The sequence below is a fragment of the Eptesicus fuscus genome, chromosome 16 (genome assembly GCF_027574615.1).
Source record: "Eptesicus fuscus isolate TK198812 chromosome 16, DD_ASM_mEF_20220401, whole genome shotgun sequence".
NCBI lineage: Eukaryota > Metazoa > Chordata > Mammalia > Chiroptera > Vespertilionidae > Eptesicus > Eptesicus fuscus.
The window spans coordinates 60,727,848-60,750,843 of NC_072488.1; the positions used below are offsets into that span (position 1 = coordinate 60,727,848).

The 22,996-nt window shown below is 39.0% G+C and overlaps 1 protein-coding gene across 4 annotated transcripts in view; it reads right to left on the reverse strand.

The window, feature by feature from the left end:
• Nucleotides 1-22,996, reverse strand: part of LOC103299684 (testis-specific gene 10 protein-like) — a 141,718-nt gene that overhangs the window by 78,209 nt on the left and 40,513 nt on the right. For all 4 annotated transcript variants that reach the window (XM_054728455.1, XM_054728453.1, XM_054728451.1 and 1 more), the window contains exons 7-9: nt 11,628-11,798; nt 11,459-11,536; nt 10,695-10,846 (exon numbers count right to left, since the gene is read on the reverse strand). In XM_054728455.1, the coding sequence (XP_054584430.1) occupies nt 10,695-10,846; nt 11,459-11,536; nt 11,628-11,798 (401 nt within the window). The remainder of the gene's footprint in view (nt 1-10,694; nt 10,847-11,458; nt 11,537-11,627; nt 11,799-22,996) is intronic.

A 22,996-nucleotide genomic window follows, 5' to 3' on the forward strand; every position in this document is an offset into this window, starting at 1 on the left:
GAAGGGAAAAGGATAGTGGAAAGCAGAAATGTTAAGTTTGAGATGTCTATTAGACATCATAGTGAAGATGAAAAGGAGATAGTTGGAAATTCAAATCTGAAATCCACAGAGAATTCTCAGCTATAGTAATACATTTTGAGAATCAAGAATAAATACATGAGGCTGGATGAGATCACTGAGGGATGAGTACAGATATAAAAGAGGAGAGAAGAACTCTTCTCAAAAACTAAGTTCAGGAACATTCTAAGATTTGGAGGTTGTGGACAGGAGGAGAAAATAGCAGAAGAGACTGATATAGGAGATCCAAAGAGATGAAGACAAAAAGTCAAATGAGCATGATATGTCAGAAGCCAAATGAAGAAAGTTTTTAAATCAGTAAAGACAGCACAACTGATCAACTGTTGCAGATAGCTCAAATAAGATGAAGATCGAGGATTGTCCACTGCATTGAGCAACATGAAAGTAAATGTAACCTTTTAAAACAGTTTTGATAGAATGGTGGGGAGAAAGGCAGATTACAGTAGGTCCAAGTGCAAACAAAAAGTGAGACATTGGAGCCAAAAGTTTAGACAACTGTTTTCATGAAATTCCTGTAAATGAGCCACAAAATTCTAAATAATAAAAGGGTAATATGCAAATTGACCCTAAAGGCAGAATGACCAGAACGACCGCTGGACTAGTCACTATGAGGCGTACTGACCACTTCTTGGTCCCTTTTCCTGGCTGGCAGGCTCCGATCGCCTGATGACAAAGGGGGAACCAGGGGTGAGTGACAGGGAATGCGGACAGCACCAGGCCAAGGCCCCCGCCCTGCTGGTCACCCCACACACAGAGGGCGACCCACGGCAGGGGCGGGGCCGGCTGTGGGCAGTTGGGAAAGATGGTCCTGATCACAGGCCAGGCCTAGGGACTGTACCCACGCATGAATTTCATGGGCTGGGCCTCTAGTTTAGTATAAATATAGAATATTTAAATAACATGATTAAAAATCTGAACTAAGGGATAAATCTAAAACATTATGCCCAACTATTTCCTAATTTATAGTTTCTGAAGTATACACAGATCATTACCAAAAAATTGACCATAAAAGAAGAGGACAATAAATTACAGAAATCTGAAATCTAACAATGTGTTCTGAAAAACAATGTAATTAAGGAAGAAATCGATCACAAAAAGATAAAAATTTGTTAGTTTTTTTAATATTTAAAATCACACATGTAAGTAACCAATGAACCAAATAAGAAGTCATAATGGAAATTAGAAAATATTTTATAAAGCAAGAAGTACATAAAATCGTAGAATACATTCAAAGAAGCATTTTGAAGGAATTTTAGGGCCTTAAATATGTATATGAGAAAAAAGAAAGCCCGAAAAGTAATAATGTAAGCATTTATCTGAAGAAATTAGAAAAAAAGAAAAGAAAATAGATATAATGAAAATAGAAGGAAGTAATAAAAAACAAAAAGTTAATGAAATAATAAAACAAACAATAGGGAGATCACCAAAGCAAAAGCTTATTTAAAATAACAGACTGGAGGGGCAGCCACTGTGGAAATCAGTATGGAGTTTCCTCAAAAAACTAAAAATGGAACTCCCATTTGACCCAGTGATCCCACTTCTAGGAATATATCCCAAGAAATCAGAAACATCAATCAGAAAGGATATATGCAGCCTTATGTTCATAGCAGCACAATTTACCATAGGTAAGATTTGGAAACAGCCTAAGTGCCCATCAGCAGATGAGTGGATTAAAAAACAGTGGTACATCTACACAATGGAATACTACACTGCGGTAAAAAGGAAGGCATTCTTACCATTTGCAACAGCATGGATGGAACTGGAGAACATTACGCTAAGTGAAATAAGCCAGTCAGAGAAAGATAAATATCACATGATCTCACGCATTTGTGGAATATAATGAAAAACATAAACTGATGAACAAAAACAAATCTAGAGACAGAGAAGCATCAATCAGACCGTCAAACCTCAGAGGGAAGGTAGGAGCGGGTCGGGGTAAGGGAGGGAGATCAACCAAAGGACTTGTATGCATGAATATAAGCATAACCAATGGACACAGACACCAGGAGGTTGAGGGCATGAGTGGGGGCATGGGGGAGTAATAGGAGGACAAGGACACATATGTAATACCTTAATCAATAAAAAAAAGGGAAAAAATAATCATTTCTGCAAATCTAAAAAATAAAACAGACTGGAAAAAGAGGAAATCACTACAGATTCTGTGATATTGAAATGTTGAAAGGATATGGTAAACAACATTATTCTAAAAACTAGAGGCCTGATGCACGAAGTTCATGCAAGGGCCTTGGCCCCCACAGCCGTGGCGGCCACCTCTGCCTTGGTCCCTACTCACTGTGGTGGCCGGGGACCTCTGCTTCTGCCCCTGGTCACATTGGCTTTGTCAGGTATAATTAGCATATTACACTTTTATTATTAAAGACTAGAAGCCCAGTGCATGAAATTCGTGCATGGAGGGGGTGTGTCCCTCAGCCTAGCCTGCACCCTCTCCAATCTGGGACATCCCTCTCACAATCTGGGACTGCTGGCTCCCAACTGCTTGCCTGCCTGCCTGCCTGATTGCCCCTAACTGCTTCTGCCTGCCAGCCTGATCACCCCCTAACCACTCCCCTGCCAGCCTGATCTACACCTAACTGCTCCCCTGCTGGCCCAATTGCCTCTAACTGCCCTCCCCTGCCGACCTGGTCACCCCTAACTGCCCTCCCCTGCTGGCCTGGTCTGCCCCTAACTGTCCTCCCTGCAGGCTTGATTGCCCACAACTGCCCTCCCCTGCCAGCCATCTGGTGACAGCCATCTTGTGTCCACATGGGGGCGGCCATCTTTGACCACATGGGGGTGGCCATCTTGCATGTTGGAGTGATGGTCAATTTGCATATTACCTCTTTATTATATAGGATGTTTTCTAATTTTGAGAAAATGGACACATGCATCAAAAAATACATAGTGAATGGCATAAAAATAAATGTCTAATTGTTCCTTTATCCATTAAATAAATAAAATCTTCCTCAAAGAGAAAGTTCAGAATCAAATGGCTTCACTGCTAAGAACTAAAACTCAAATATTATATAGATTGTTCCAGATATTGGAAGAAAACAAAATGAATTGGAAAGATTATCATAAGCTTTACATTATTTGATACCGAATTCTAATTTTTAAAAATTCCAATAAGGTAAATTGTTGGCCAATTTCAATTATAAAAATAGATGTAAATATCTCAAACAAAATATTAGTTAACTGAGACCAGAAATCTATAAAAATTATAACATACCCTAACTGATTTGACAAAGGACATCCATTCCTAGAAAAACACACAAAAAAACCCCCACCAAATAAACAAAAAACCTCTCATTTAGGAATAGAATGAAACTTCTTCAACCTGATAGAAGTCATCTATGAAAGATGTACAGATAACACCACACTAACTACTGAGAGTCTGAATGCTTCCCCCTTAGATGTGAAAATACTCAAGAAAGTCCACTTCGGAGAGAACCCAAGATGGCGGCATAGGTAAACACCTAAACTGCTGCCTTGCACAACAATTTCAAAACTACAACTAAAAGACAAAACGTCTATCACCCAGAGCCACGGGAGGGCTGGCTGAGTGGAAGTTCTACAACTAGAAGGAAAGAGAAAAGAGCATTCGGTGCACAAATGCTGAAAAGGTGAGGTACGGGTGCGCGCACGATCCGCGCTGGCGGCAGGCGTTGCTTTCTTCAACCTGAAGGGAGACAAGCTCCCGATTTCTCTGAAATCCAGTTTCTGGGGAGACGCGCGGGACCCAAACTCCTACGGGGAGAAGCTGGACTGTCTGCCATCGGGTCAGAAAGTGAGGGTGGCTTGCTTGCAGAGCTGTACGCAGGAATAATTGCTAGCTGCGCTGGGGCGTGAGACGTGGGGACGCGGTTGGAGGCGCGGGGACCGCTGGCTGCCAGCCATCGCTGTTTGCCATGCCCTAGCCTAGTGATGGCCTGAGACTCTGCCCCACACAACCTACAAACTCACCCAAGCTCCAAACAGTGGCTTTTGCATATGAATGGCCTTCTCTATCGCAGCTTAACCTAGCAAACTTGCAACCCGGTTCAGACAGCTCCACAACCTCCAAATCCAAGCAAAGAGGAGAAAACTGTAGTTCTCGCCATAGCTCCTGCAGGGTGGCCTCAGATAGTAGCTGACCTGCACCCCATTGGAGATCCAGAAGCCAGTGTACCTAGTGGTCAGTGTGAGACACCAGATTTCAACTCCTCACATCCATAAGTGACACATTCAAGAGGCAGACTCAGTGAGCACCAAAGCCCCACTGAAACAAGTCCTGCACCATAAGCGTGTCTCCAGCGCAGCAGTTCTTCCATTATAAACACAGCGGGTCCCCACAGCCAATTGGCCTGGAGGACAATTCCTCCCAGTGTAGCAACAGCAATCAAGGCTTAACTACACCAAGACTTTGCACTCAGCCCACAAAGGGGTGTACCAAGAGCGTCCACCTCAGGTGATTGGGGAGGCTGAGATACTGGCCCCTATAGGTCACCTACGACACAAAGCCACTCCATCAACACAGGGAAGCAGCCAAAATGCGGAGACACAGAAACATGTCATGAATGAAAGAAATGGATGAAAGCAAACTATGGGATGACATAGAGTTCAAAACCACATTTATAAGGTTACTCAAGAATCTTCTAAAAACCACTGAGAAACTTGATGAGACCTTCAAGGACCTTAATGAGAATACCAAAAAAATGGAAAAGGATCAGTCAGAAATTAAGCATATACTGTCTGAAATAAAGAATACACAGAAACTCAACTGTAGATCAACGTACCCCAAGAATCAAACCAAAGATCTGAAATATGAGGAAACAAAAAACACCCAACCAGAAAAACAAAAGGAAAAAAGGATCTAAAAATATGAAGATAGTGTAAGGAGCCTCTGGGACAACTTTAAGTGTACCAACATCTAAATTTTTGGGATGCCAGAAGAAGAGAGAGAGCAAAATATTGAAAACCTGTTAGAAGAAATAATGACAGAAAACTTTCCCTACCTGGTGAAAGAAATAGACTTACAAGTCCAGGAAGCGCACAGAACCCCAAACAAGAGGAATCCAAAGAGGACCACACCAAGACACATCATAATTAAAATGCCAAGGGCAAAAGACAAATAGAGAATCTTGAAAGCAGCAAGAGAAAAACAGTTAGTTACCTACAAGAGAGTACCCATACACCTGTCAGCTGATTTCTCAGCAGAAACTATGCAGGCCAGAAGGGAGTGGCAAGAAATATTCAAAGTGATGAATAGCAAGAACCTACAACCAAGATTACTCTACCCAGCAAAGCTATCATTCAGAATTGAAGGTCAGATAAAGAGCTTCACAGACAAGAAAAAGCTAAAGGAGTTCATCACCACCAAACCAGGATTACATGAAATGCTGAAGCGTATTCTTTAAGAAGAGGAAGAAGAAGAAAAAGGTAAAGATAAAAATTATGAACAACAAAAAGACATCAAATACATACCTACCAACAAGTGAATCTAAAAATGAAGTGAATAAAAAGTCTGAAAAACAGAATGGACTGGTGAATATAATAGAATCAGGGACATAGAAAGGTAGTGGACTGACAATTCTCATGGGGAAGGGGGTAGGAGGGGTGTGGGAAGAGATTGGACAAAAGTCTTACACCTATGGATGAAGACAGTGGCAGGGGGTAAGGGCATGGGGTGGGGTGGGGAATCAGGTGGAGGGGAGCTATGAGGGGAAAAAAAAAGAGGAACACCTGTAATAATCTGAACAATAAAGATTTTTTTTTTAAAAGAAAGTCCACTTCATTTCTATTTAACAATGTACTTGATTTTCAAGCCAGTGAAATTGGGAAGGAAAAGAACAAAAAACATGCAGACTGAACAAGTAAAACTGTCTTTATTTGTAGATGACCCAACTGATTATGTAGAAAATTAAACAGAATCTACAAAAAGGCCACTAGAACTAACATGTAAATGTAGCAAGGGTGTAGAATACCAGATAAAGAGCCTATATAATAAAAGGCTAATATGCAAATCGACTGAACAGCAGAACGACCGGTTGCTATGATGTGAACTGACCACCAGGGGGCAGACACTCAACCCAGGAGATGCCCCTTGGTGTTCAGTGCACTCCCACAGGGGAAGCGCTGCTCAGCCAACTCTGGGCTCACAGCTGGCAAGCGCAGTGAAGGTGGTGGGAGCCTCTCCTGCCTCCAAGGCAGTACTAAGGATGTCCGACAGCCATTAGTTGGACGTCCTCTGAGGGCTCCCGGACTGCGAGAGGGTGAAGGCCGGTCTGAGGGACCCCCATGAATGCACGAATTTCATGCCCCAGGCCTCTAATATAAAAACAAATTGTAAACCTTCCGGTTTCGGCCCTAACATATAAAGAGCTTAGAAGACATCATTCCCATTGTTACAAGAAGAAAAAGATGACTAAACTGAAAATCAAAGACTTTTTGTGAAAACATCAGGATAGTGAGTGTGTTGGCCCCCTAAAATATGAGAAGAAAGGCAAATCCAGTCACAGCTAAGGTATGCTCACCAAGAACAGAAGCCTCTTAAATCATAAATGATTAAAACATTTAAATGATAATTCATGCATTGCTGGAAGCTGAGTGTGCATTAACATGAGGGTGAGAATATCCTAGGGGCCACATACTTCAGATTGTTTACATCCAGGAACCCCATTTGGTTCTCACATTGAAGATCTGAAAAAGATCCCTTGTGCCTCTGACAGGAAAAGAGGAATTAGTGTAAAATATGCCCAGAGCATTCCCCATAACAAGGCTTACTCTTCAAGTGAAAAGACTTTACCAGAGCTCATCCCAGCTGGAGAAGGGCATTCCTCCTACTTTACCACCTTTACCCTTCCAGTTTCACATAAGTAGATTAAAAAATTATCAAAGTTATACCATTGGAAAACACAAGTAATATCAGACCCAGAGATACAGATATACTAAAAGACTGAGATTTAAGTATATGACTGTGGAACATGTTCCCTCCCCATCTCCTAACCAGCACACTACCAGGAGTCCAGGATAATCACAGTGATTACAGCAGAAAGAGCTGCAGGTATGAGGAATGTAGTAACTCTGTAGTATCCTCACAAAGTTTTGTAAATCTAGAAGTGTTCTAAAATACAAAGTTTATTTTAAAAACAATTGTATTTTCATATTCAAACAACAGACAATCAGAAAGTGATATTTTAAATTCCACTTACAACAGCATCAAAAAATTGTAAATACTTACGGAAAAATCTGACCCCAAAAAATGTTAAGACTTGTACACTAAAAATAATAAGATAACCTATGGGAAATTAAAGATCTAAGGAAAAGAAAACATGCTGTGTTCATGAGTGGAAACACTTGATATTCTTTAGATGTCATGTCCCCAATTTCAATCAAATTCCAAAGCAGGCTGTTTTATATGTATGAAGCTAATTTTAAAATTAAAATGCAAAGTAACTATAATAGCCAAAAGAACTTTGAGAAAGAACAAAGTTGGAGAAATAGCATTACCTAATTTGAAGACTTAAAACAGAGTAATCAGGAGTGTTGTACCATATTTGGCATGAAGATATATAAATATGTTCATCAAACAAAATAGACAACCAAGAAACAAACCTTCACATATATGGACAACTGACTTGCTACAAAGACGGAAAACAATTTCATGTAGAAAGGCTAGTTTTTCAACTAAATACCCATATACAAAAAAGTAAACTTTGATCTATATCTAGTACTATACACAAAAAGTAACTTGAAATGGATTATAGATCTAAATGTAAGAACTAAAACTACAAAACTGCTAGAAGAAAACATGAGAGAAAATCTGTTACCTGAGGCTTAATGGTTTCTTTAAAAGAACACAGAAAGCTAGATATGAATTTTTGAAAATCAATAAATTTTAATTAATCAAAACCAAGAACATATATTCCTTAAAAGACACTGTTAAGAAAATAAAAAGACAAGCCAGAGACTGGGAAAAAATATTTGCAAAACACATACCTGACAAAAGACTTATACCTAAAATATCAAAAAACCTTTCACGATTTACTAATTATATAAATAACTCAATAAAAGTGCCCAAAAGATTTAAACAGATACTAAGGAAAGAAAAAAAAATATATATCCCATAAGCACATGAACAGATGCATGAAATCATTAGTCATTAGGAAAGCAAATTAACCACAATATATACCTATTAGAATAGCTAACATTAGATTCCACACACCAAGTGTTGATGAGGATATGCAACAACTGGAACACTGATACACTGATACACTGATGGCGCAAATGTAAAATAAAATAGTGCAACCACTTTGGAAAACAGTTCACAGTTTCTTCCAAAGTTAAACAAATATCTGTCACATGAGTTAGTCACTCTATCTACTCTTTAGTATTAATCCAAGAGAAATAAAAGCATTTTCCATACAAAGACTCACAGAACATTCAAACACTTTTATTTGTTTAGCCCCAAACAGCAAACAACCAAAATGTCTATGTGGTATATCCATACAATGGAATACTACTCTGTGACAAACAGAAATAAACTCTTAATTATATGTGATGACATGGATAAATCTCAAAATAGTTATGGTGTGTAAAAGTAGCCTAACAAAAGAATATATACTCTGTGATTTCATTTATATAACATTTTGAAAAATACAAACAATTTCCTATGACAGAAAGCAAATCAGTGGTTGCCTAGGAATTCAAGGTAGGGTGAGGTTATAGAAGGGTATGAGGAAACTTTTTGCAGCACTGGTTAGGGCTACTATCCTGATTATGGGGATCATTTTACAGGTTTATAAAGATGTCAAAACTGACGAAATTTTACTAACAGTAAAACAAATGTACACCAAAAAAAAAAAAAATCTCCAATTATGCATCTATCTGTTAGAATCTATCTATATATATAAAAGCCTAAGCTATGATGTGCACTGACCACCAGAGGGCAGACGCTCAATTCAGGAGCTGCCCCCTGGTGGTCAATACTTCCACAGTAGGAGTGTTGCTCAGCTGACGGGCGCCAGATGCCAGGCTCATGCCTGGCAAGCGTCTTTGCGCCTCTCCTGATCAGGACTAACTGGGCACAAACCAGCAACAGGCACAGCGGGCCGGGATGAGCAGGAGCAGCGTGGCGCCCAGCCTGGGCTCAGCTCCTCCCCGGCCACCTGCTGAAGCCCAATCCCCGCAGGCCACGCCGAGGGACCCCACGCATCGGGCCTCTTAGTATTTTAATAATCTACTAAAATGCTTTCAAAGAACTTCTAATGACCTGGGAAAGTGCTTATGGTTTACAATTAAGTGAAACTGCTTAAATATATAACTTCATATACAATGATGTCAATTACATTGAAAGGTTATGTACATGGATAAAAATATTTCTGGTTAGAAACAGATGTACATTACTAAAAGTCTTCCCTGGGTTATGGAATCATGGGTGATTTAAATTTTCTTTACACTTTTCTCTATTTCCCAAGGTTTTCTTTGTTGATGCTGTTTTATTTATCATTTTTAAAAATAGGTTTTTATTGATTTTTTGAGGGAGAGAGAGAGGAATAGCAACATTGATGAGAGAAGTACATCATCGATTGGCTGCCTTCTTCATATCCTCTACTGCCGATCTATTCCATAATTTGGACATGTACACTCATTGGGAATCGAGCCTGGAACATCTTGGTTCCTGGATTGACACTCAACTGCTGAGCCACAATGGCCGGGCTTCATTATTATTTTTATTTTACCTGAGATTGCAATATCTTTTTAAGCAGGAAATTAAAATATAGATGAAGGGAAGAATTTGAGTGATTATCTATCCTGACAACTGATTCCAATGTACACACCACAGAACCTTAAAAGATCAAAGAGAAGACTCTGGGAGCTCATATGAGAACCAAGTATTATCTGTAACTTAGTAATTTGTTTCACACTCACATGAACTATTATTTTTTCAAATAAATCCACTGAAATTAAACCTTACTGAATCTGTACAATCGCTATTTTTCACATCAATAGGTACCAAAAGTAAAAACAAAAAACAAAAAACAAAACCACCTCCGAGCGTGGAGGTCCTCAGAAACTGATTCCCTTATACTTCCTGCCTGTAGGCTGCTTCACTGGAATGTCTTCTGCCACTGCACCAGTGTGTGGGATGGGCTAAGCACAGTAGTTGACATTCAGCTAATCAGTTCCATTCCATGTTGCAACTTCTCTGCTATGACTTCTTATTATATTCTAAACCACCTCTTTTCTAAGCTACTCTAAAACCTGTGCTTTCTGTGTTCTTACACTGTTCAGACCCCAGAACATAATTTAAGTTATAAAGGTAAATTAATAATCAAATGCTAAAGTCAAACATGCACTGTGCCCAGAATGGCTTTGTAAAAGCTATTTTAGTTAAACATGCAGGCTTTCTCCATATGTAAGACTGAGATTACTAAGTATGAGTCCTGGTTAGGTGTGGCATTACCAATCTGTGATTGATCTTCGGGAAATCATTTAATGTGTGCCGAAGCTTCTACAACTGTTTTGTAATAATCCTCCCCAAAATTAAAGTCAACAAATAATTACCATTATAAAATAAACTACAAAAAGCAGAGTCATTAATAATAAACTATTTGTTGTTCAAAGGCAGTTTAGTTTACCTCAAAGAATTATTCTCTGCTTTTTGCCTGCCAAGTTCACTTTCAGTATCCATTGCCTTTCTTGCTAGTGATTTCATTTCTTTTTCCACAGTGGTTATGGTCTCCTTCATCAAAGTCATATTTGACATTTGCTCCATACGTTCATCATCAAGCTATACAAGTAGAATGACAAGATTACTGCTCCCCTATCTACTGCATTTTTTACTCATTATAAAAACATAGTACAAATGAATTTATAAATGCCCACAATTAAATGTGGTAACAGAAAGTCAAATTCCCTTAATTCTGTTTATATAGTCATAATATCTCAAATACAGCATCTCAAATCCTTCATTAGTAAAAAAGGTGATGCCTCACATTTAAATTCAGTTTACATATATTTTTCTCACTAGTTTTCATTTCACCATAATTTTCTCTACCCTAGCTACTCTTTAAGTAGAATAATCCAGTTACCTTGTATCTGGAAATGTTCTATTTAATGAAATATGGAGATGAAAATTGTGCTAAAATCGCTGAGAATGCATCCCTAATGGTTTTTTAAAAATAGCTCACTTTACAACATAGAAAAGATTACATTAACATGTTTAGAAGGTAATAAACAATAAATAATTGACAATTTACACTACATACACCACTTTCAGTATTTTAGGATTAGAAAGCCTATCATAGAAAAATAAAAGAACTTCTCTCAACATAGTTAAAAAAGGAAAAGGGAAAGTCGCTGACAGTTTATAGCCAAAAGTGCAAAAGTAACTTTTCTTTACATTATGAACTGTACACTCCAGCTCCTCTATCCTTTGTTCCAAGTGAGCTTTCTCATTAAACGCTGTTTCTTGAGCAATCTGGTTAAAAAAAACAAAAACAAAACAAAGCGCTTTCAATGTCACTGTGTCATGTTTCACAAATGTTCACATAGATAAAATTCTCTCAAACCTTTAGCCTTTCCCTCAGACTATCTCGTTCTGTGGTCATTCTTCGTAAATCAGTGAAGGCTACATCTCTTTCAGTCTCCACCCGCCGGAGGATGGCATGTGCAGTTGTTGATTTAGGAGACTTACAGCTTTTCATCATTTCTCGGCGAAGCCGGGCAATTTCTTCCTTCGCCTATTATTTAAATATAGACAGACTCCTGTTTAACAAGCTTTAGAACAGACATAAAATAGCTATTTATATCCAGCCAGTTATAATCCAAACCTATTATCAACAGCTATGGAGTAGAATACTGGTATAATTTTGAACTTTATCCAAATAAATGCAAATAATGCCCACAAATAAGAATGGTGTATACAAATAGATATTTGGTATATAATATTTTTGCTAAAAAATCTTAAAAATTAATTTGGGGGCAGTTAATACAAGAGAAAATTATTTACAAATATGTATTTGTAAATAATATTTGTAAATAAAAAAATATATAAATATATATTTGCCCCTCGGCAATCAGGGCCTATTGGGGCCTTCTGGCTGCCAGCTGGGGCCTTCCAGCTGCGGCTGCCGGCCAGGACCTGCCTGCATTCCGTGCTGCCCCTGGTGTTCTATATAAATGTATATGCCATAGTCATGAACTAGATACCTTTACCTTGACAGAAAGGCCCACTAATTCTTAATGACAATCCAACATACTCTGTAAATTCTGTTCAACCATTTCAGTTCTAAATCTATTCTACACCTTTAGATGATTTCATATACTATTTTGGGGTTTTAGCACGTATCTCCCTTCCTCTAGATTGTAATCACTACCTATTCAGCTAGTTTCCAAGTCTCAGAGGAAGATATGTTATTTTCCAATTTCCATAGCTAAGCCTTCACCAGAATTCTGGACCTCATCTCCTGAAGTGTCTTCTAAGATATCCCTGACTCAACTAATAATTTCCTCTCACTCTGAATAGCACTCTCTTCTCTGGCTCTTTCTCCCCTGCCTTCAACCCTGCACAGGGCTCCCATATCTTGAAAACCTGTCACTTAATCCAGTTGTGCCCATTTACCAACCTATGACTCTAGTTTGTTTTCAGTGTCTGTACCATAGCCTGTTCCTTACTACCCACTTTCTCACCCCATATAACCTGGCTCCCACACCCACTATTTGCAGAATTTCTACTAATGACTTCGCCAAATCTAATGGCCTTTTCTTGGTTCTTGTTTTTGATACTTAGGCAACATTTGACATTGTTTTGAACACCCTCCTTGATATTTCTCTCTCCCCTGGTCTTATAATATTGTTCTGCCTTGGTTTCCTATCTTCTTTCTCTCTTTCCAATCCAATAAAACTTCCCCAAATCCTCTATATATAGCTTTCTCATTCAGAGACCTCATCTACTGTGAAGGCCCAAAATCACCTCTAAGCAGATGACTTCTAAATAGAAATATTCAACTCTTGCTTTTCTCCCCTCTCCCATTCTACATCCTTTACTGCCTGATGGCGATTGCTACCAGAATGTACTCCATCTGTCTGAACCAAACATATCTTTTTCATCATATCACCAATGACTTCCCTATTTCTTTTTCTATTACCACATTCCTTCAGTCATTCAAATCAGAACTTCAGACATTCCCATTCCTCCCTCCTTTTGGCTCTAATCAAATCTAGTCAAGTCTTCCTTGACAGCATCCTAGCTTAGTCCCTTAATGCCTCATGCATGGACTACTACAATGGCCTTCCAAAGAATCCATGGATTTCCTCTCTCCAGTTCTTTTGAAGGAGAAATATATATATATAAAAGGCTAATATGCAAAGTGTCCCCTCAGGAATTCGACTGGGAGACCAAGTTCGATTGCTCACTATGACGTTCACAGAACACCAGGGGCAGCAAGGAATGAAGGCAGGTCCTGGCTGGCAGTCGGCAGCTGGAAGAAAGGCTCCAGCCGGCAGCCAGAAGGCCCCAATCGGCCCTGATTGCCGAGGGAAGCTACCCATGCATGAATTTTTGCACCAGGCCTCTAGTTGTTATATAAAAAGATAATATATACCTGTAATGCAAAAAAATTAAATTAGACCACCAACTTACACCATACACAAAAATAAACTAAAAATTAATTTTAAGACGTGAAACCATAAAAATCCTAGAAGAAACAATTGGCAGCAAAATCTCATACATTTCATAGCAATATATATATGGATACATCTCCTAGGACAATGGAAACTAAGTAAAAAATAAACAAATGGGACTACATCAAAATAAAAAGCTTCTGCACAGCAAAATAAACCATCAACAAAATAACAAGAGAGCCCACTTCATGGGAGAACATATTTGCCAATGAAACATCTGATAAGGGGTTAAATTCCAAAACTTATAGGGAAATAATACAACTTAACAAACAGAAGACAAACAACCCAATTAAAAAAATGGGCAAAGTAACTAAATAGACACTTCTCCAAAGTGGACATACCAATGGCCAAAAGGCATATGAAAAAAAAGTTTGAGGTCACTAATCATCCGAGAGATGCAAATTGAAACGACAATAAGGTACCACCTCACACCTGTTAGAATGCCTATCATCAACAAATCAACAAACGACAAGTGTTGGCAAGGATGTGGAGAAAAGGGAATCCTTGTACACTGTTGATAGGAATGCAAACTACTTCAGCCTCTGTGGAAAAGAGTTTCGAGTTTCCTCAAAAATTAAAAATGGAACTCCCATTTGACCCAGTCATTCCACTTCTAGGAATATATCCCAAGATTTCAGAAACTCATCAGAAATAATATATGCACCCTATGTTCATAGCAGCACAATTTCCAATAGCTAAGATTTGGAAATAGCATAAGTTCCCATCAGTAGATGATTGGATAAAAAAAACTGTGGTACATCTATTCAATAGAATACTATCCTACCTAATAATAGACAAATATGCAAATTGACCATACCTCCGACACACCACAAGCCATGCCCACAAGCCACGCCCACCATCCAATCAGAGCGAGCATACAAATTAACCCAAACCAAGATGGCTACAGCCACAGAGAGGAAGGTTTCCTAGGTAACAGAGGAAGCCAAGCTTTCTGCCTGCCTAAGCCTCCACTCAAGCTACAAAGTTTCAATTATAGAAGGTAAACAAATTCAAACAAATGGCGGCAGAATGGAGCTTGAGAGAGCAGGCCAGGGTTGCCACCGGCAATAAGGGAAGCAAAGCTTTCCGCACACCTTGGCTGGGCCCACCCACTTAAGGCAACAAAGTTTCAATTATAACCCCAACACAAATGGCTGCCGGCCTCCTCAGAGGGAGCCCCAGGCTTGGCTCCGCTCCAGGCTACAAAGTTTTAATTGTAGAAGGAAAATAAATTCCAGATACCAGGGCCTCCGCTTGGGTTGCCAGGGGGCGTGGCCGGCCTGAAACCACCACAGGCCCCTCACTCAGGCCGCCCCACGCTCCAAGGGAATCCCCACCTGATCCGGGACACCCTTCAGGGCAAACCAGCTGGCCCCCACCCCTGTACCAGGCCTCTATCCTATCTAATAAAAGAGTAATATGCAGATTGATCATCACTGCAACACACAATATAGCTGCTCCCATGTGGTCAAAGATCCTGCCCCCATGTGGACACAAGCTGGCCACCACAAGATGGCCAGCAGGAGAGGGCAGTTGGGAGGGACCCGGCCTGCAAGGGAGGGCAGTTGAGAAGGACCAGGCCTGCAAGGGAGGGCAGTTGGAGGTGATCAACTCTGCAGGAGAGGGCAGTTAGGGGTGACCAGGCCGGCAGAGGAGGGAAGTTTGGGGGCAAACAGGCTGGCAGCAGAGTGGTTAGGGGGTGATCAGGCTGGCAGGCAGAAGCGGTTAGGAGCAATCAGGAAGGCAGGCAGGCAAGCAGTTGGGAGCCAGCAGTACTGGATTGTGAGAGGGATGTCCGACTGCCCGTTAAACGGGCAGTCGGACATCCCTTGAGGGGTCCCATATTGGAGAGGGTACAGGCTGGGCGGAGGGACAACCCCCCTCCATGCACGAATTTCATGCACCGGGCCTCTAGTGGAGCTATAAAAAAGAAAAAAAAAAAGAACTCTTACCATTTGCAACAGCATGGATCGACCATGAGAGCATTAGGATAAGCAAAATAAGCCAGTCAGAGAAAGATGAATATCACATGATCTCACTTATATAGGGAATCTAATGAACAACAAAAACTGATGAACTTAAATAGACCCAGAGACATAGAAACATCTAACAGACTGTCAAACCTCAGAGGGAAAGCAGGGAAGGAAGGGGTGGGAGGGAAGAGATCAACCAATGAACTCATATGCCATATGGGTACATGCATAACCATAGACAGAGACAATAGGGTGGTGAAGGCCTGGGGGAGAATGGTGGTGGGTGGGTGGGAGAGAGGGTGGGAGAGGTCAATGGGGGAAAAGGGGACATATGTAATACTTTCAAAAATAAAGATCTTTAAAAAAAGATAATATATAAAGATTGTACATGAGACAAATGAGACAATATAAAATTCTTAGCAGGTTAAAATTGTAAAAATGTGGCTTGAGTCATATATCTTTTTTAAATTTTTTCTTTATTGATTAAGGTACTACATATGTGTCCTTATCTCCCCATTACTTCCTGTGTCTTCTTTTGAAAAGATTCTATTTAGGTCCGTTGCCCATTTTTTTATTGGATCCTTTATCTTTCTTTTATTAAGTTGTATAAGTTCCCTATAGATGTTGGAGATTAAACCTTTATCAGTGATAACATTTGCAAATATGTTCTCCCATACAGTGGGATTTCTTGTTGTTTTGTTGATGGTTTCTTTCGCTGTACAAAAGCTTATTTTGATGTAGTCCCATTTGTTTATTTTCTCCTTAGTTTCCATTGCCCTAGGAGCGGTATCGGTAAAGAAACTGCTTCAGCATATGTCTGAGATTTTTCTGCCTGTGGATTCCTCTAGTATTTTTATGGTTTCCTGTCTTATGTTTAAGTCCTTTATCCATTTTGAGTTTATTTTTGTGTATGGTGTAAGTTGGTGATCTGCTTTCATTTTTTTGCATGTATCTGTCCAATTTTCCAAACACCACTTACTGAAGAGACTATTTTGACTCCATTGTATGTTCAAGCCTCCTTTGTCAAATATTAATTGAGCATAGTGGTTTGGGTTGATATCTGGATTCTCTATTCTATTCCATTGATCTATATGTCTGTTCTTGTGCCAGTACCATGCTGTTTTGAGAATAGTGGTTTGTAATACAGCTTGAAATCTGGTATTAAGATCCCACCTACGTTGTTGTTCTTTCTCAGGATTGCTGAGGCTATTCGGGGTCTTTTTTTATTCCAGATGAATTTTTGAAGAGTTCTTTCTAGGTCTGTGAAATATGCCATTGGTATTTTAATGGGGTGTGCATTGCATCTATAGATTGCTTTAGGTAGTATGGACATTTTAATGATATTGATTCTACCAATCCATGAGCATGGTATGTTCTTCCATCTGTTTATGTCTTTTATCTCTTTTTTTCAGTGTCCTGTAGTTTTTCCGCATATAGGTCTTTTACCTCATTAGTTAAGTTTATTCCTAGGTATCTTAAATTTTTTGGTGCGATGGTAAATGGGATTGCTTTTTTAGTCTCTCTTTCTGTAAGTACACTATTGGTGTATAGAAATGTCATAGATTTTTTGGCGTTAATTTTGTATCCTGCTTCATTGCAGAATTCATTTATTAAGTCTAATAGTTTTTTTATGGAGTCTTTAGGGTTTTTTTATGTACAATATCATGTCATCTGCGAATAGGGACAGTTTTACTTCTTTTAGTAAAGGGACACTTTTACTTTTCCAATTTTGATGCCTTTTATTTTTTCTTCTTGTCTAACCACAATGGCTAATACTTCCAGTACTATGTTGAACAGGAGTGGTGAGAGTGGGCATCCCTGTTTTGTTCCTGTTCTTAGGGGTTTTAGTTTTTGCCCACGAGTATGGTGTTGGCTGTGGGTTTGTCATATCTGGCTTTTATTATGTTGAGGTATGAACCTTCTATTCCCACCTTGCTGAGAGTTTTTATCAAAAATGGGTGTTGGATTTTGTCAAATGCTTTTTATGCATCAATTGATATCACTATGTGGTTTTTATCTCTCAATTTGCTTATGTGATGTATCACATTTATTGATTTGCAGATATTGTACCATCCTTGCATTCCTGGGATAAATCCTACTTGGTCATGGTGTATGATCTTTCTGATGTTCTGCTGAATCTGATTTGCTAGAAGTTTGTTGAGGATTTTGGCATCTATGTTCATGAGCGATATTGGCCTGTAATTCTCTTTCATTGTGTTGTCTTTATCTGGTTTTGGTATTAGGGTGATGCTGGCTTTAAGAAGGAGCTTGGAAGTGTTCCTTCCTCTTGAATTTTTTGGAATAGTCTGAGAAGGATAGGTTTTAGTTCTTCCTTGAATGTTTGGTAAAAGTCCCCTGTGAAGCTGTTTGTCCCCGGGGTTTTGTTTGCTGGAAGCTTTTTGATGACTGCTTCAATTTCTTCCATAGTTATTGGCCTATTGAGATGTTTAGATTCTTCCTGATTGAGTTTTGGAAGGTTGTATTTTTCGAGGAAAATGTCTATTTCCTCCAGGTTGTCTAGTTTGTTGGAATAGAGTTGTTCAGAGTATTTTTTAACAATCCTTTGTATTTCAGTGGGGTCTGTTGTTATTTCGCCTCTTTCATTTCTGATTTTATTTGGGTCCTCTCTCTTTGCTTCTTGGTGAGCCTGGCTAGAGGTTCATCAATCTTGTTTATCCTTTCAAAGAACCAGCTCTTGGTTTTGTTGATCTTTTGTATTGTTTTTGTGGTCTCTATATCATTTATCTCCGCTCTGATCTTTATTATGTTCTTCCTTCTGCTTACACTGGGCTTTTCTTGTCTTTCTAACTCTTTGATTTGTAGGGTTAGGTAATTTATTACCATTGTTTCTTGATTTTTGCAGTAGGCTTGTAGAGCTGTGAACTTCCCTCTCAAGAGTGCTTTTGCTGTGTCCCATAGATTTTGGATTGTTGTGTTTTCATTGTCATTTGTTGCCATGTTTTTTATTTCTTCTTTGATCTCTCTGGTAACCCAGTGATTGTTTAATAGCATGCTATTTAGTCTCCATGTGTTTGATTTTTTTGGATTGTTTTTATTGTAGTTGATTTCCAGTTTTAAGCCACTGTGATCTGAGAAGATGCTTGATGTAATTTCTATCTTCTTGAATTTGAAGAGACTTTGCCTGTGACCCAATATATGGTCTGTCTTTGAAAATGACCCATGTGCACTTGAGAAGAATGTATATTCTGTGTCTTTGGGGTGAAATGTTCTAAAGATATCAATTAATTCCATCTGGTCTAGTGAGTCATTTAGGATTGATGTTTCTTTGATGATTTTTTATTTAGAGGATTTTTCCAATGGTGATAGTGGGGTATTAAAGTCTCCTACTATGATTGTATTGCTGTCAATCTCTCCCTTGATATCCTCCAGGAGTTTTTTTTATGTATTTGGGTGCTCCTGTATTGGGTGTGTATATGTTTACCAGAGTTATTTCTTCTTGTTGGATTGCTCCCTTTAGTATTATGAAGTGGCCTTCCTTATCTCTTTTTATGTCCTTCACTTTGAGATCTAATTTGTCAGATATAAGTATTGCTACCCCAGCTTTTTTTTTTTTTCATTTCCATTCGCCTGAAAAATCTTTTGCCAGCCCTTCACCCTCAGTCTGTGTGTGTCTTTTTATCTGAGGTGGGTTTCTTGTAGACAGAAGATATATGGGTCATGTTTTCTTATCCAATCCGTTACCCTATGTCTTTTGATTGCGGCATTTAATCCATTTACATTTAAAGTTATTATTAATAGGTACTTGTTTGTCGCCATTTTTATTCTTTACTCCTGTGTTCCTTCCTCGCTTCCTATTTCTTTTTTTTTTTTTTACAGCAGACACTTTAGCATTTCTTGCATTGCTGTTTTGGTGGTAATAAACTCCCTTAGTCCTTTTTTGTCTGTGAAGTTCCTGATTTCACCTTCAATTTTGATTGATAGCCTTGCTGGGTACAGTATTCTTGGATTCAGACCCTTCCTTTGCATGACTTTGTATATTTCACTCCATTCCCTTCTGACCTGATGTGTTTCTGTTGAGAAATCAGTCACTATTCTTATGGGGGATCCTTAGTAGGTAACTTTCTGTCTCTCTCTGACTGCTTTTAAGATTCTTACTTTGTCGTTGGTGTTTGTCAATTTAATTATAATGTGCCTTGACATTAGTCTTTTGGGGTTCATTTTGCTTGGGACTCTGTGAGTTTCTTGGATTTGTGTGGGTTTTTTCTTCCCTATATCAGGGAAGTTTTCTGTCATTATTTCTTCAAACAGGTTTTCTATTCCTTGCTCAGTTTCCTCTCTTCTGGAACCCCTATTATGCAGATGTTGTTTTGTTTCGTGTTGTCCCAAAGTAACCTTAGGCTCTCCTCCTGCTTTTTAATTTTTTTTTTTTTTAGAAGCTGCTCTACTTGGGTATTTTTTCCTACCTTGTCTTCTAGCTCACTGATGCAGTCCTCTGCTTCTTCTAGTCTACTCTTGATGATTTCTATTGAGTTCTTTACAGCAGTGATGTCATTTTTCATTTCTTCTTGGTTTGTCTTCATTTCCTCTTGGCTCTTACACATATTGTCAAATTTGTCTTCCATTCTTTTCATCCACATTATGACCATTTCTCTGAATTCTTTCTCTGACAGGTTGCTTGCCTCCATTTCATTTACTTCCTTTTCTGGTGATGTCTGCTTTTCTTTCATATGCGGGCTGTTTCTTTGTTTCCCCATGATCTCTCTTCTCCGGGTGTCTCGTTATGTAGTTCTCTCTCTCCTTATCCCAGGCAAAATCTAACCTTTCCATGAGGGAGTGTAGAGCTCCTCTGAATCCGCATGCTTGCGCCAATTGGGGACCCGTGTTCTCAAGTTTGCAGCTGTTCGGTGGGTCTGGATCTGTTTTTGTTCATCAGTTTATGTTCTTCATTATATTCCACAAATGAGTGAGATCATGTGATATTTATCTTTCTCTGACTGACTTATTTCACTTAGCATAATACTCTCCAGGTCCATCCATGCTGTTACATAGTATTCCATTGTATAGATGTACCACAAGTTTTTCATCCACTCATCTGCTGATGGGCACTTAGGCTGTTTCCAAATATTAGCTATTGTAAATTGTGCTGCTATGAATATAGGGATGCATATATCCTTTCTGATTGGTGTTTCTAGTTTCTTGGGATATATTCCTAGAAGTGGGATCACTGGGTCAAATGGGAGTTCCATTTTTAGTTTTTTGAGGAAACTCCATACTGTTCTCCTCAGTGGCTGCATCCAGTCTGCATTTCCACCAGCAGAGCATGAGGGTTCCTTTTTCTCTGCATCCTCACCAGCACTTGTCATATTTCTTCTGCTTAAAAACAAAACAAAACTGCCCATTGGTTATAAAGCAAAGTATAAACTCCTTGTAATGCCCAGTATACAGGCTCTACCATATAGTCCAGAAACAGGTTAACTACAATGGCTCATAGGCCCAATCCAGTGAGCCTCCTGTTTTTTATAGATCTATATAAGCTGATAATGTTTTTACATTTTTAAATGGTTTAAAGAAATCAAAAGAAGAAAAATATACCATAACAGATAAAATAATACAAAATTCAAATTTCAGTGTTCACTAATAAAGTTGTTATAAAACAGTGAAGGTATTCCTTTGTATATCGTCTGTAGATGCTTTTGCAAAACAAAAAGAGCGCTGAATAGCTATGACTGAGATCATGGTCTACAGGGCCCAATGTATTTATTACCTGGGCCTTCACAGAAAGGTCTGCAGACTGCTGCTCTAGTTCAATCTACCTCTCAAGTGTCAGCTCCCATTTCCTCCACTGTCACATACCTTTGATGCTAGTCTTTGATTGAATCACTTACCTGCGATTTTCCTACCTTTATCATGTGCCTCACATCATTTCTTTAATCTAAATGTTCCTTTTTATCCCTTTTAAGATAATAGAAACCCCATTTATACAACCCTCGGGACTCAAAATCTACATAGTCTAGTAAAGATTTCCTGATCACCATAAAGAAAATACCCACTCATTTAATTTTTCAATATCTTTAGACTACTTAAGCTAAACTAACAAAAAATAGCCACCAAATACATACAATATATCTTATATCCCCAACAAAATTGCAAACATAGAAAACAGTGTCTGTGAATGTTTTTAAGCTGTGTTCCATGGGACTCCATGGCTTAATGAGGCAATTGGGTGGATCACAGCAGCTTCTCATTAACCATTTTACACTTCAAATCTCAACATAAAACTGTCTGAAGAAAAGGAATAGGCAAAATTTTGAAAATCACTGACTTATAATATATGCAAGCAAGTGTAGGAATTTCAAGGCAGTGGCTTCAGTAAAATAATCTCACATCTTGCACGCACATAGGCGTCTCATTAAAGGACTTTCCAGCCCCTTAGCAGTCCTGGCCCTATAATCATGTATGTACATTGACTCAGGTTTCATGATATAGACACAGACACCAGGGAATTCTAATCAAAGCCCAGTAATCATCCCCACACACTTCAGACACCAGGGAATTCTAATCAAAGCCCAGTAGTCATGCCACACACTCAGAAGTGGTAGCTGCTGTTTACTAGTAAACTGCTCAAACTAAAAATAAGAAAGCTAATTATGGAAGAGAATATCATGTAGCATCCACTAAATAGTTAATATAATGTTTTAAATTTTAAGTATAGTAAAATCTTATTAAGATACTACTGAGAAGAAATTAACAAGATTGAGATTAGAGTGAAAGAAAAGAGTATTGTGATTTAACCAAAAGGATTCTATAGTATACTATATATTCTGGGCATTTATTTTATACTAGTAGCCCATGTGCACGAATCTGTGCGTGAGTAGCTTGCTTTGGCTTGCCTCAGCTGGCCCCCTGGCCCACCTCTGATAATAGCTCTCCGCAGCACGTAACTCGCTGCCCAGCCCTCCTGTAGCACTCTGCCCACTGCCCCTCCCTCCTGTACCTCTCCGCCCTCCTGCTGCTGGTCATTATGCCTCACGCTGTAGCAACCATTTGCATATTACCTCTCTATTATATAGGATATTAAGATATATGCTCATATACATCCATCTCCCCCTCAGCCAATTCATCTATAACAATCTTAATTAAATGGGATAGAGCAGACCCAAATAGGAGTAAGAAAATCTGGACTGATTCCTGCTATTCTTGGGCAAAGCAGTTAACCTTATTAGCCCTGCCTTGCCATATATAAAATGAAACAAACAGGCCACATAATCGTGGTATCCAAAGTCACTGTGGTTATTTAAAAAAAGATGATTAAATTTCACTTC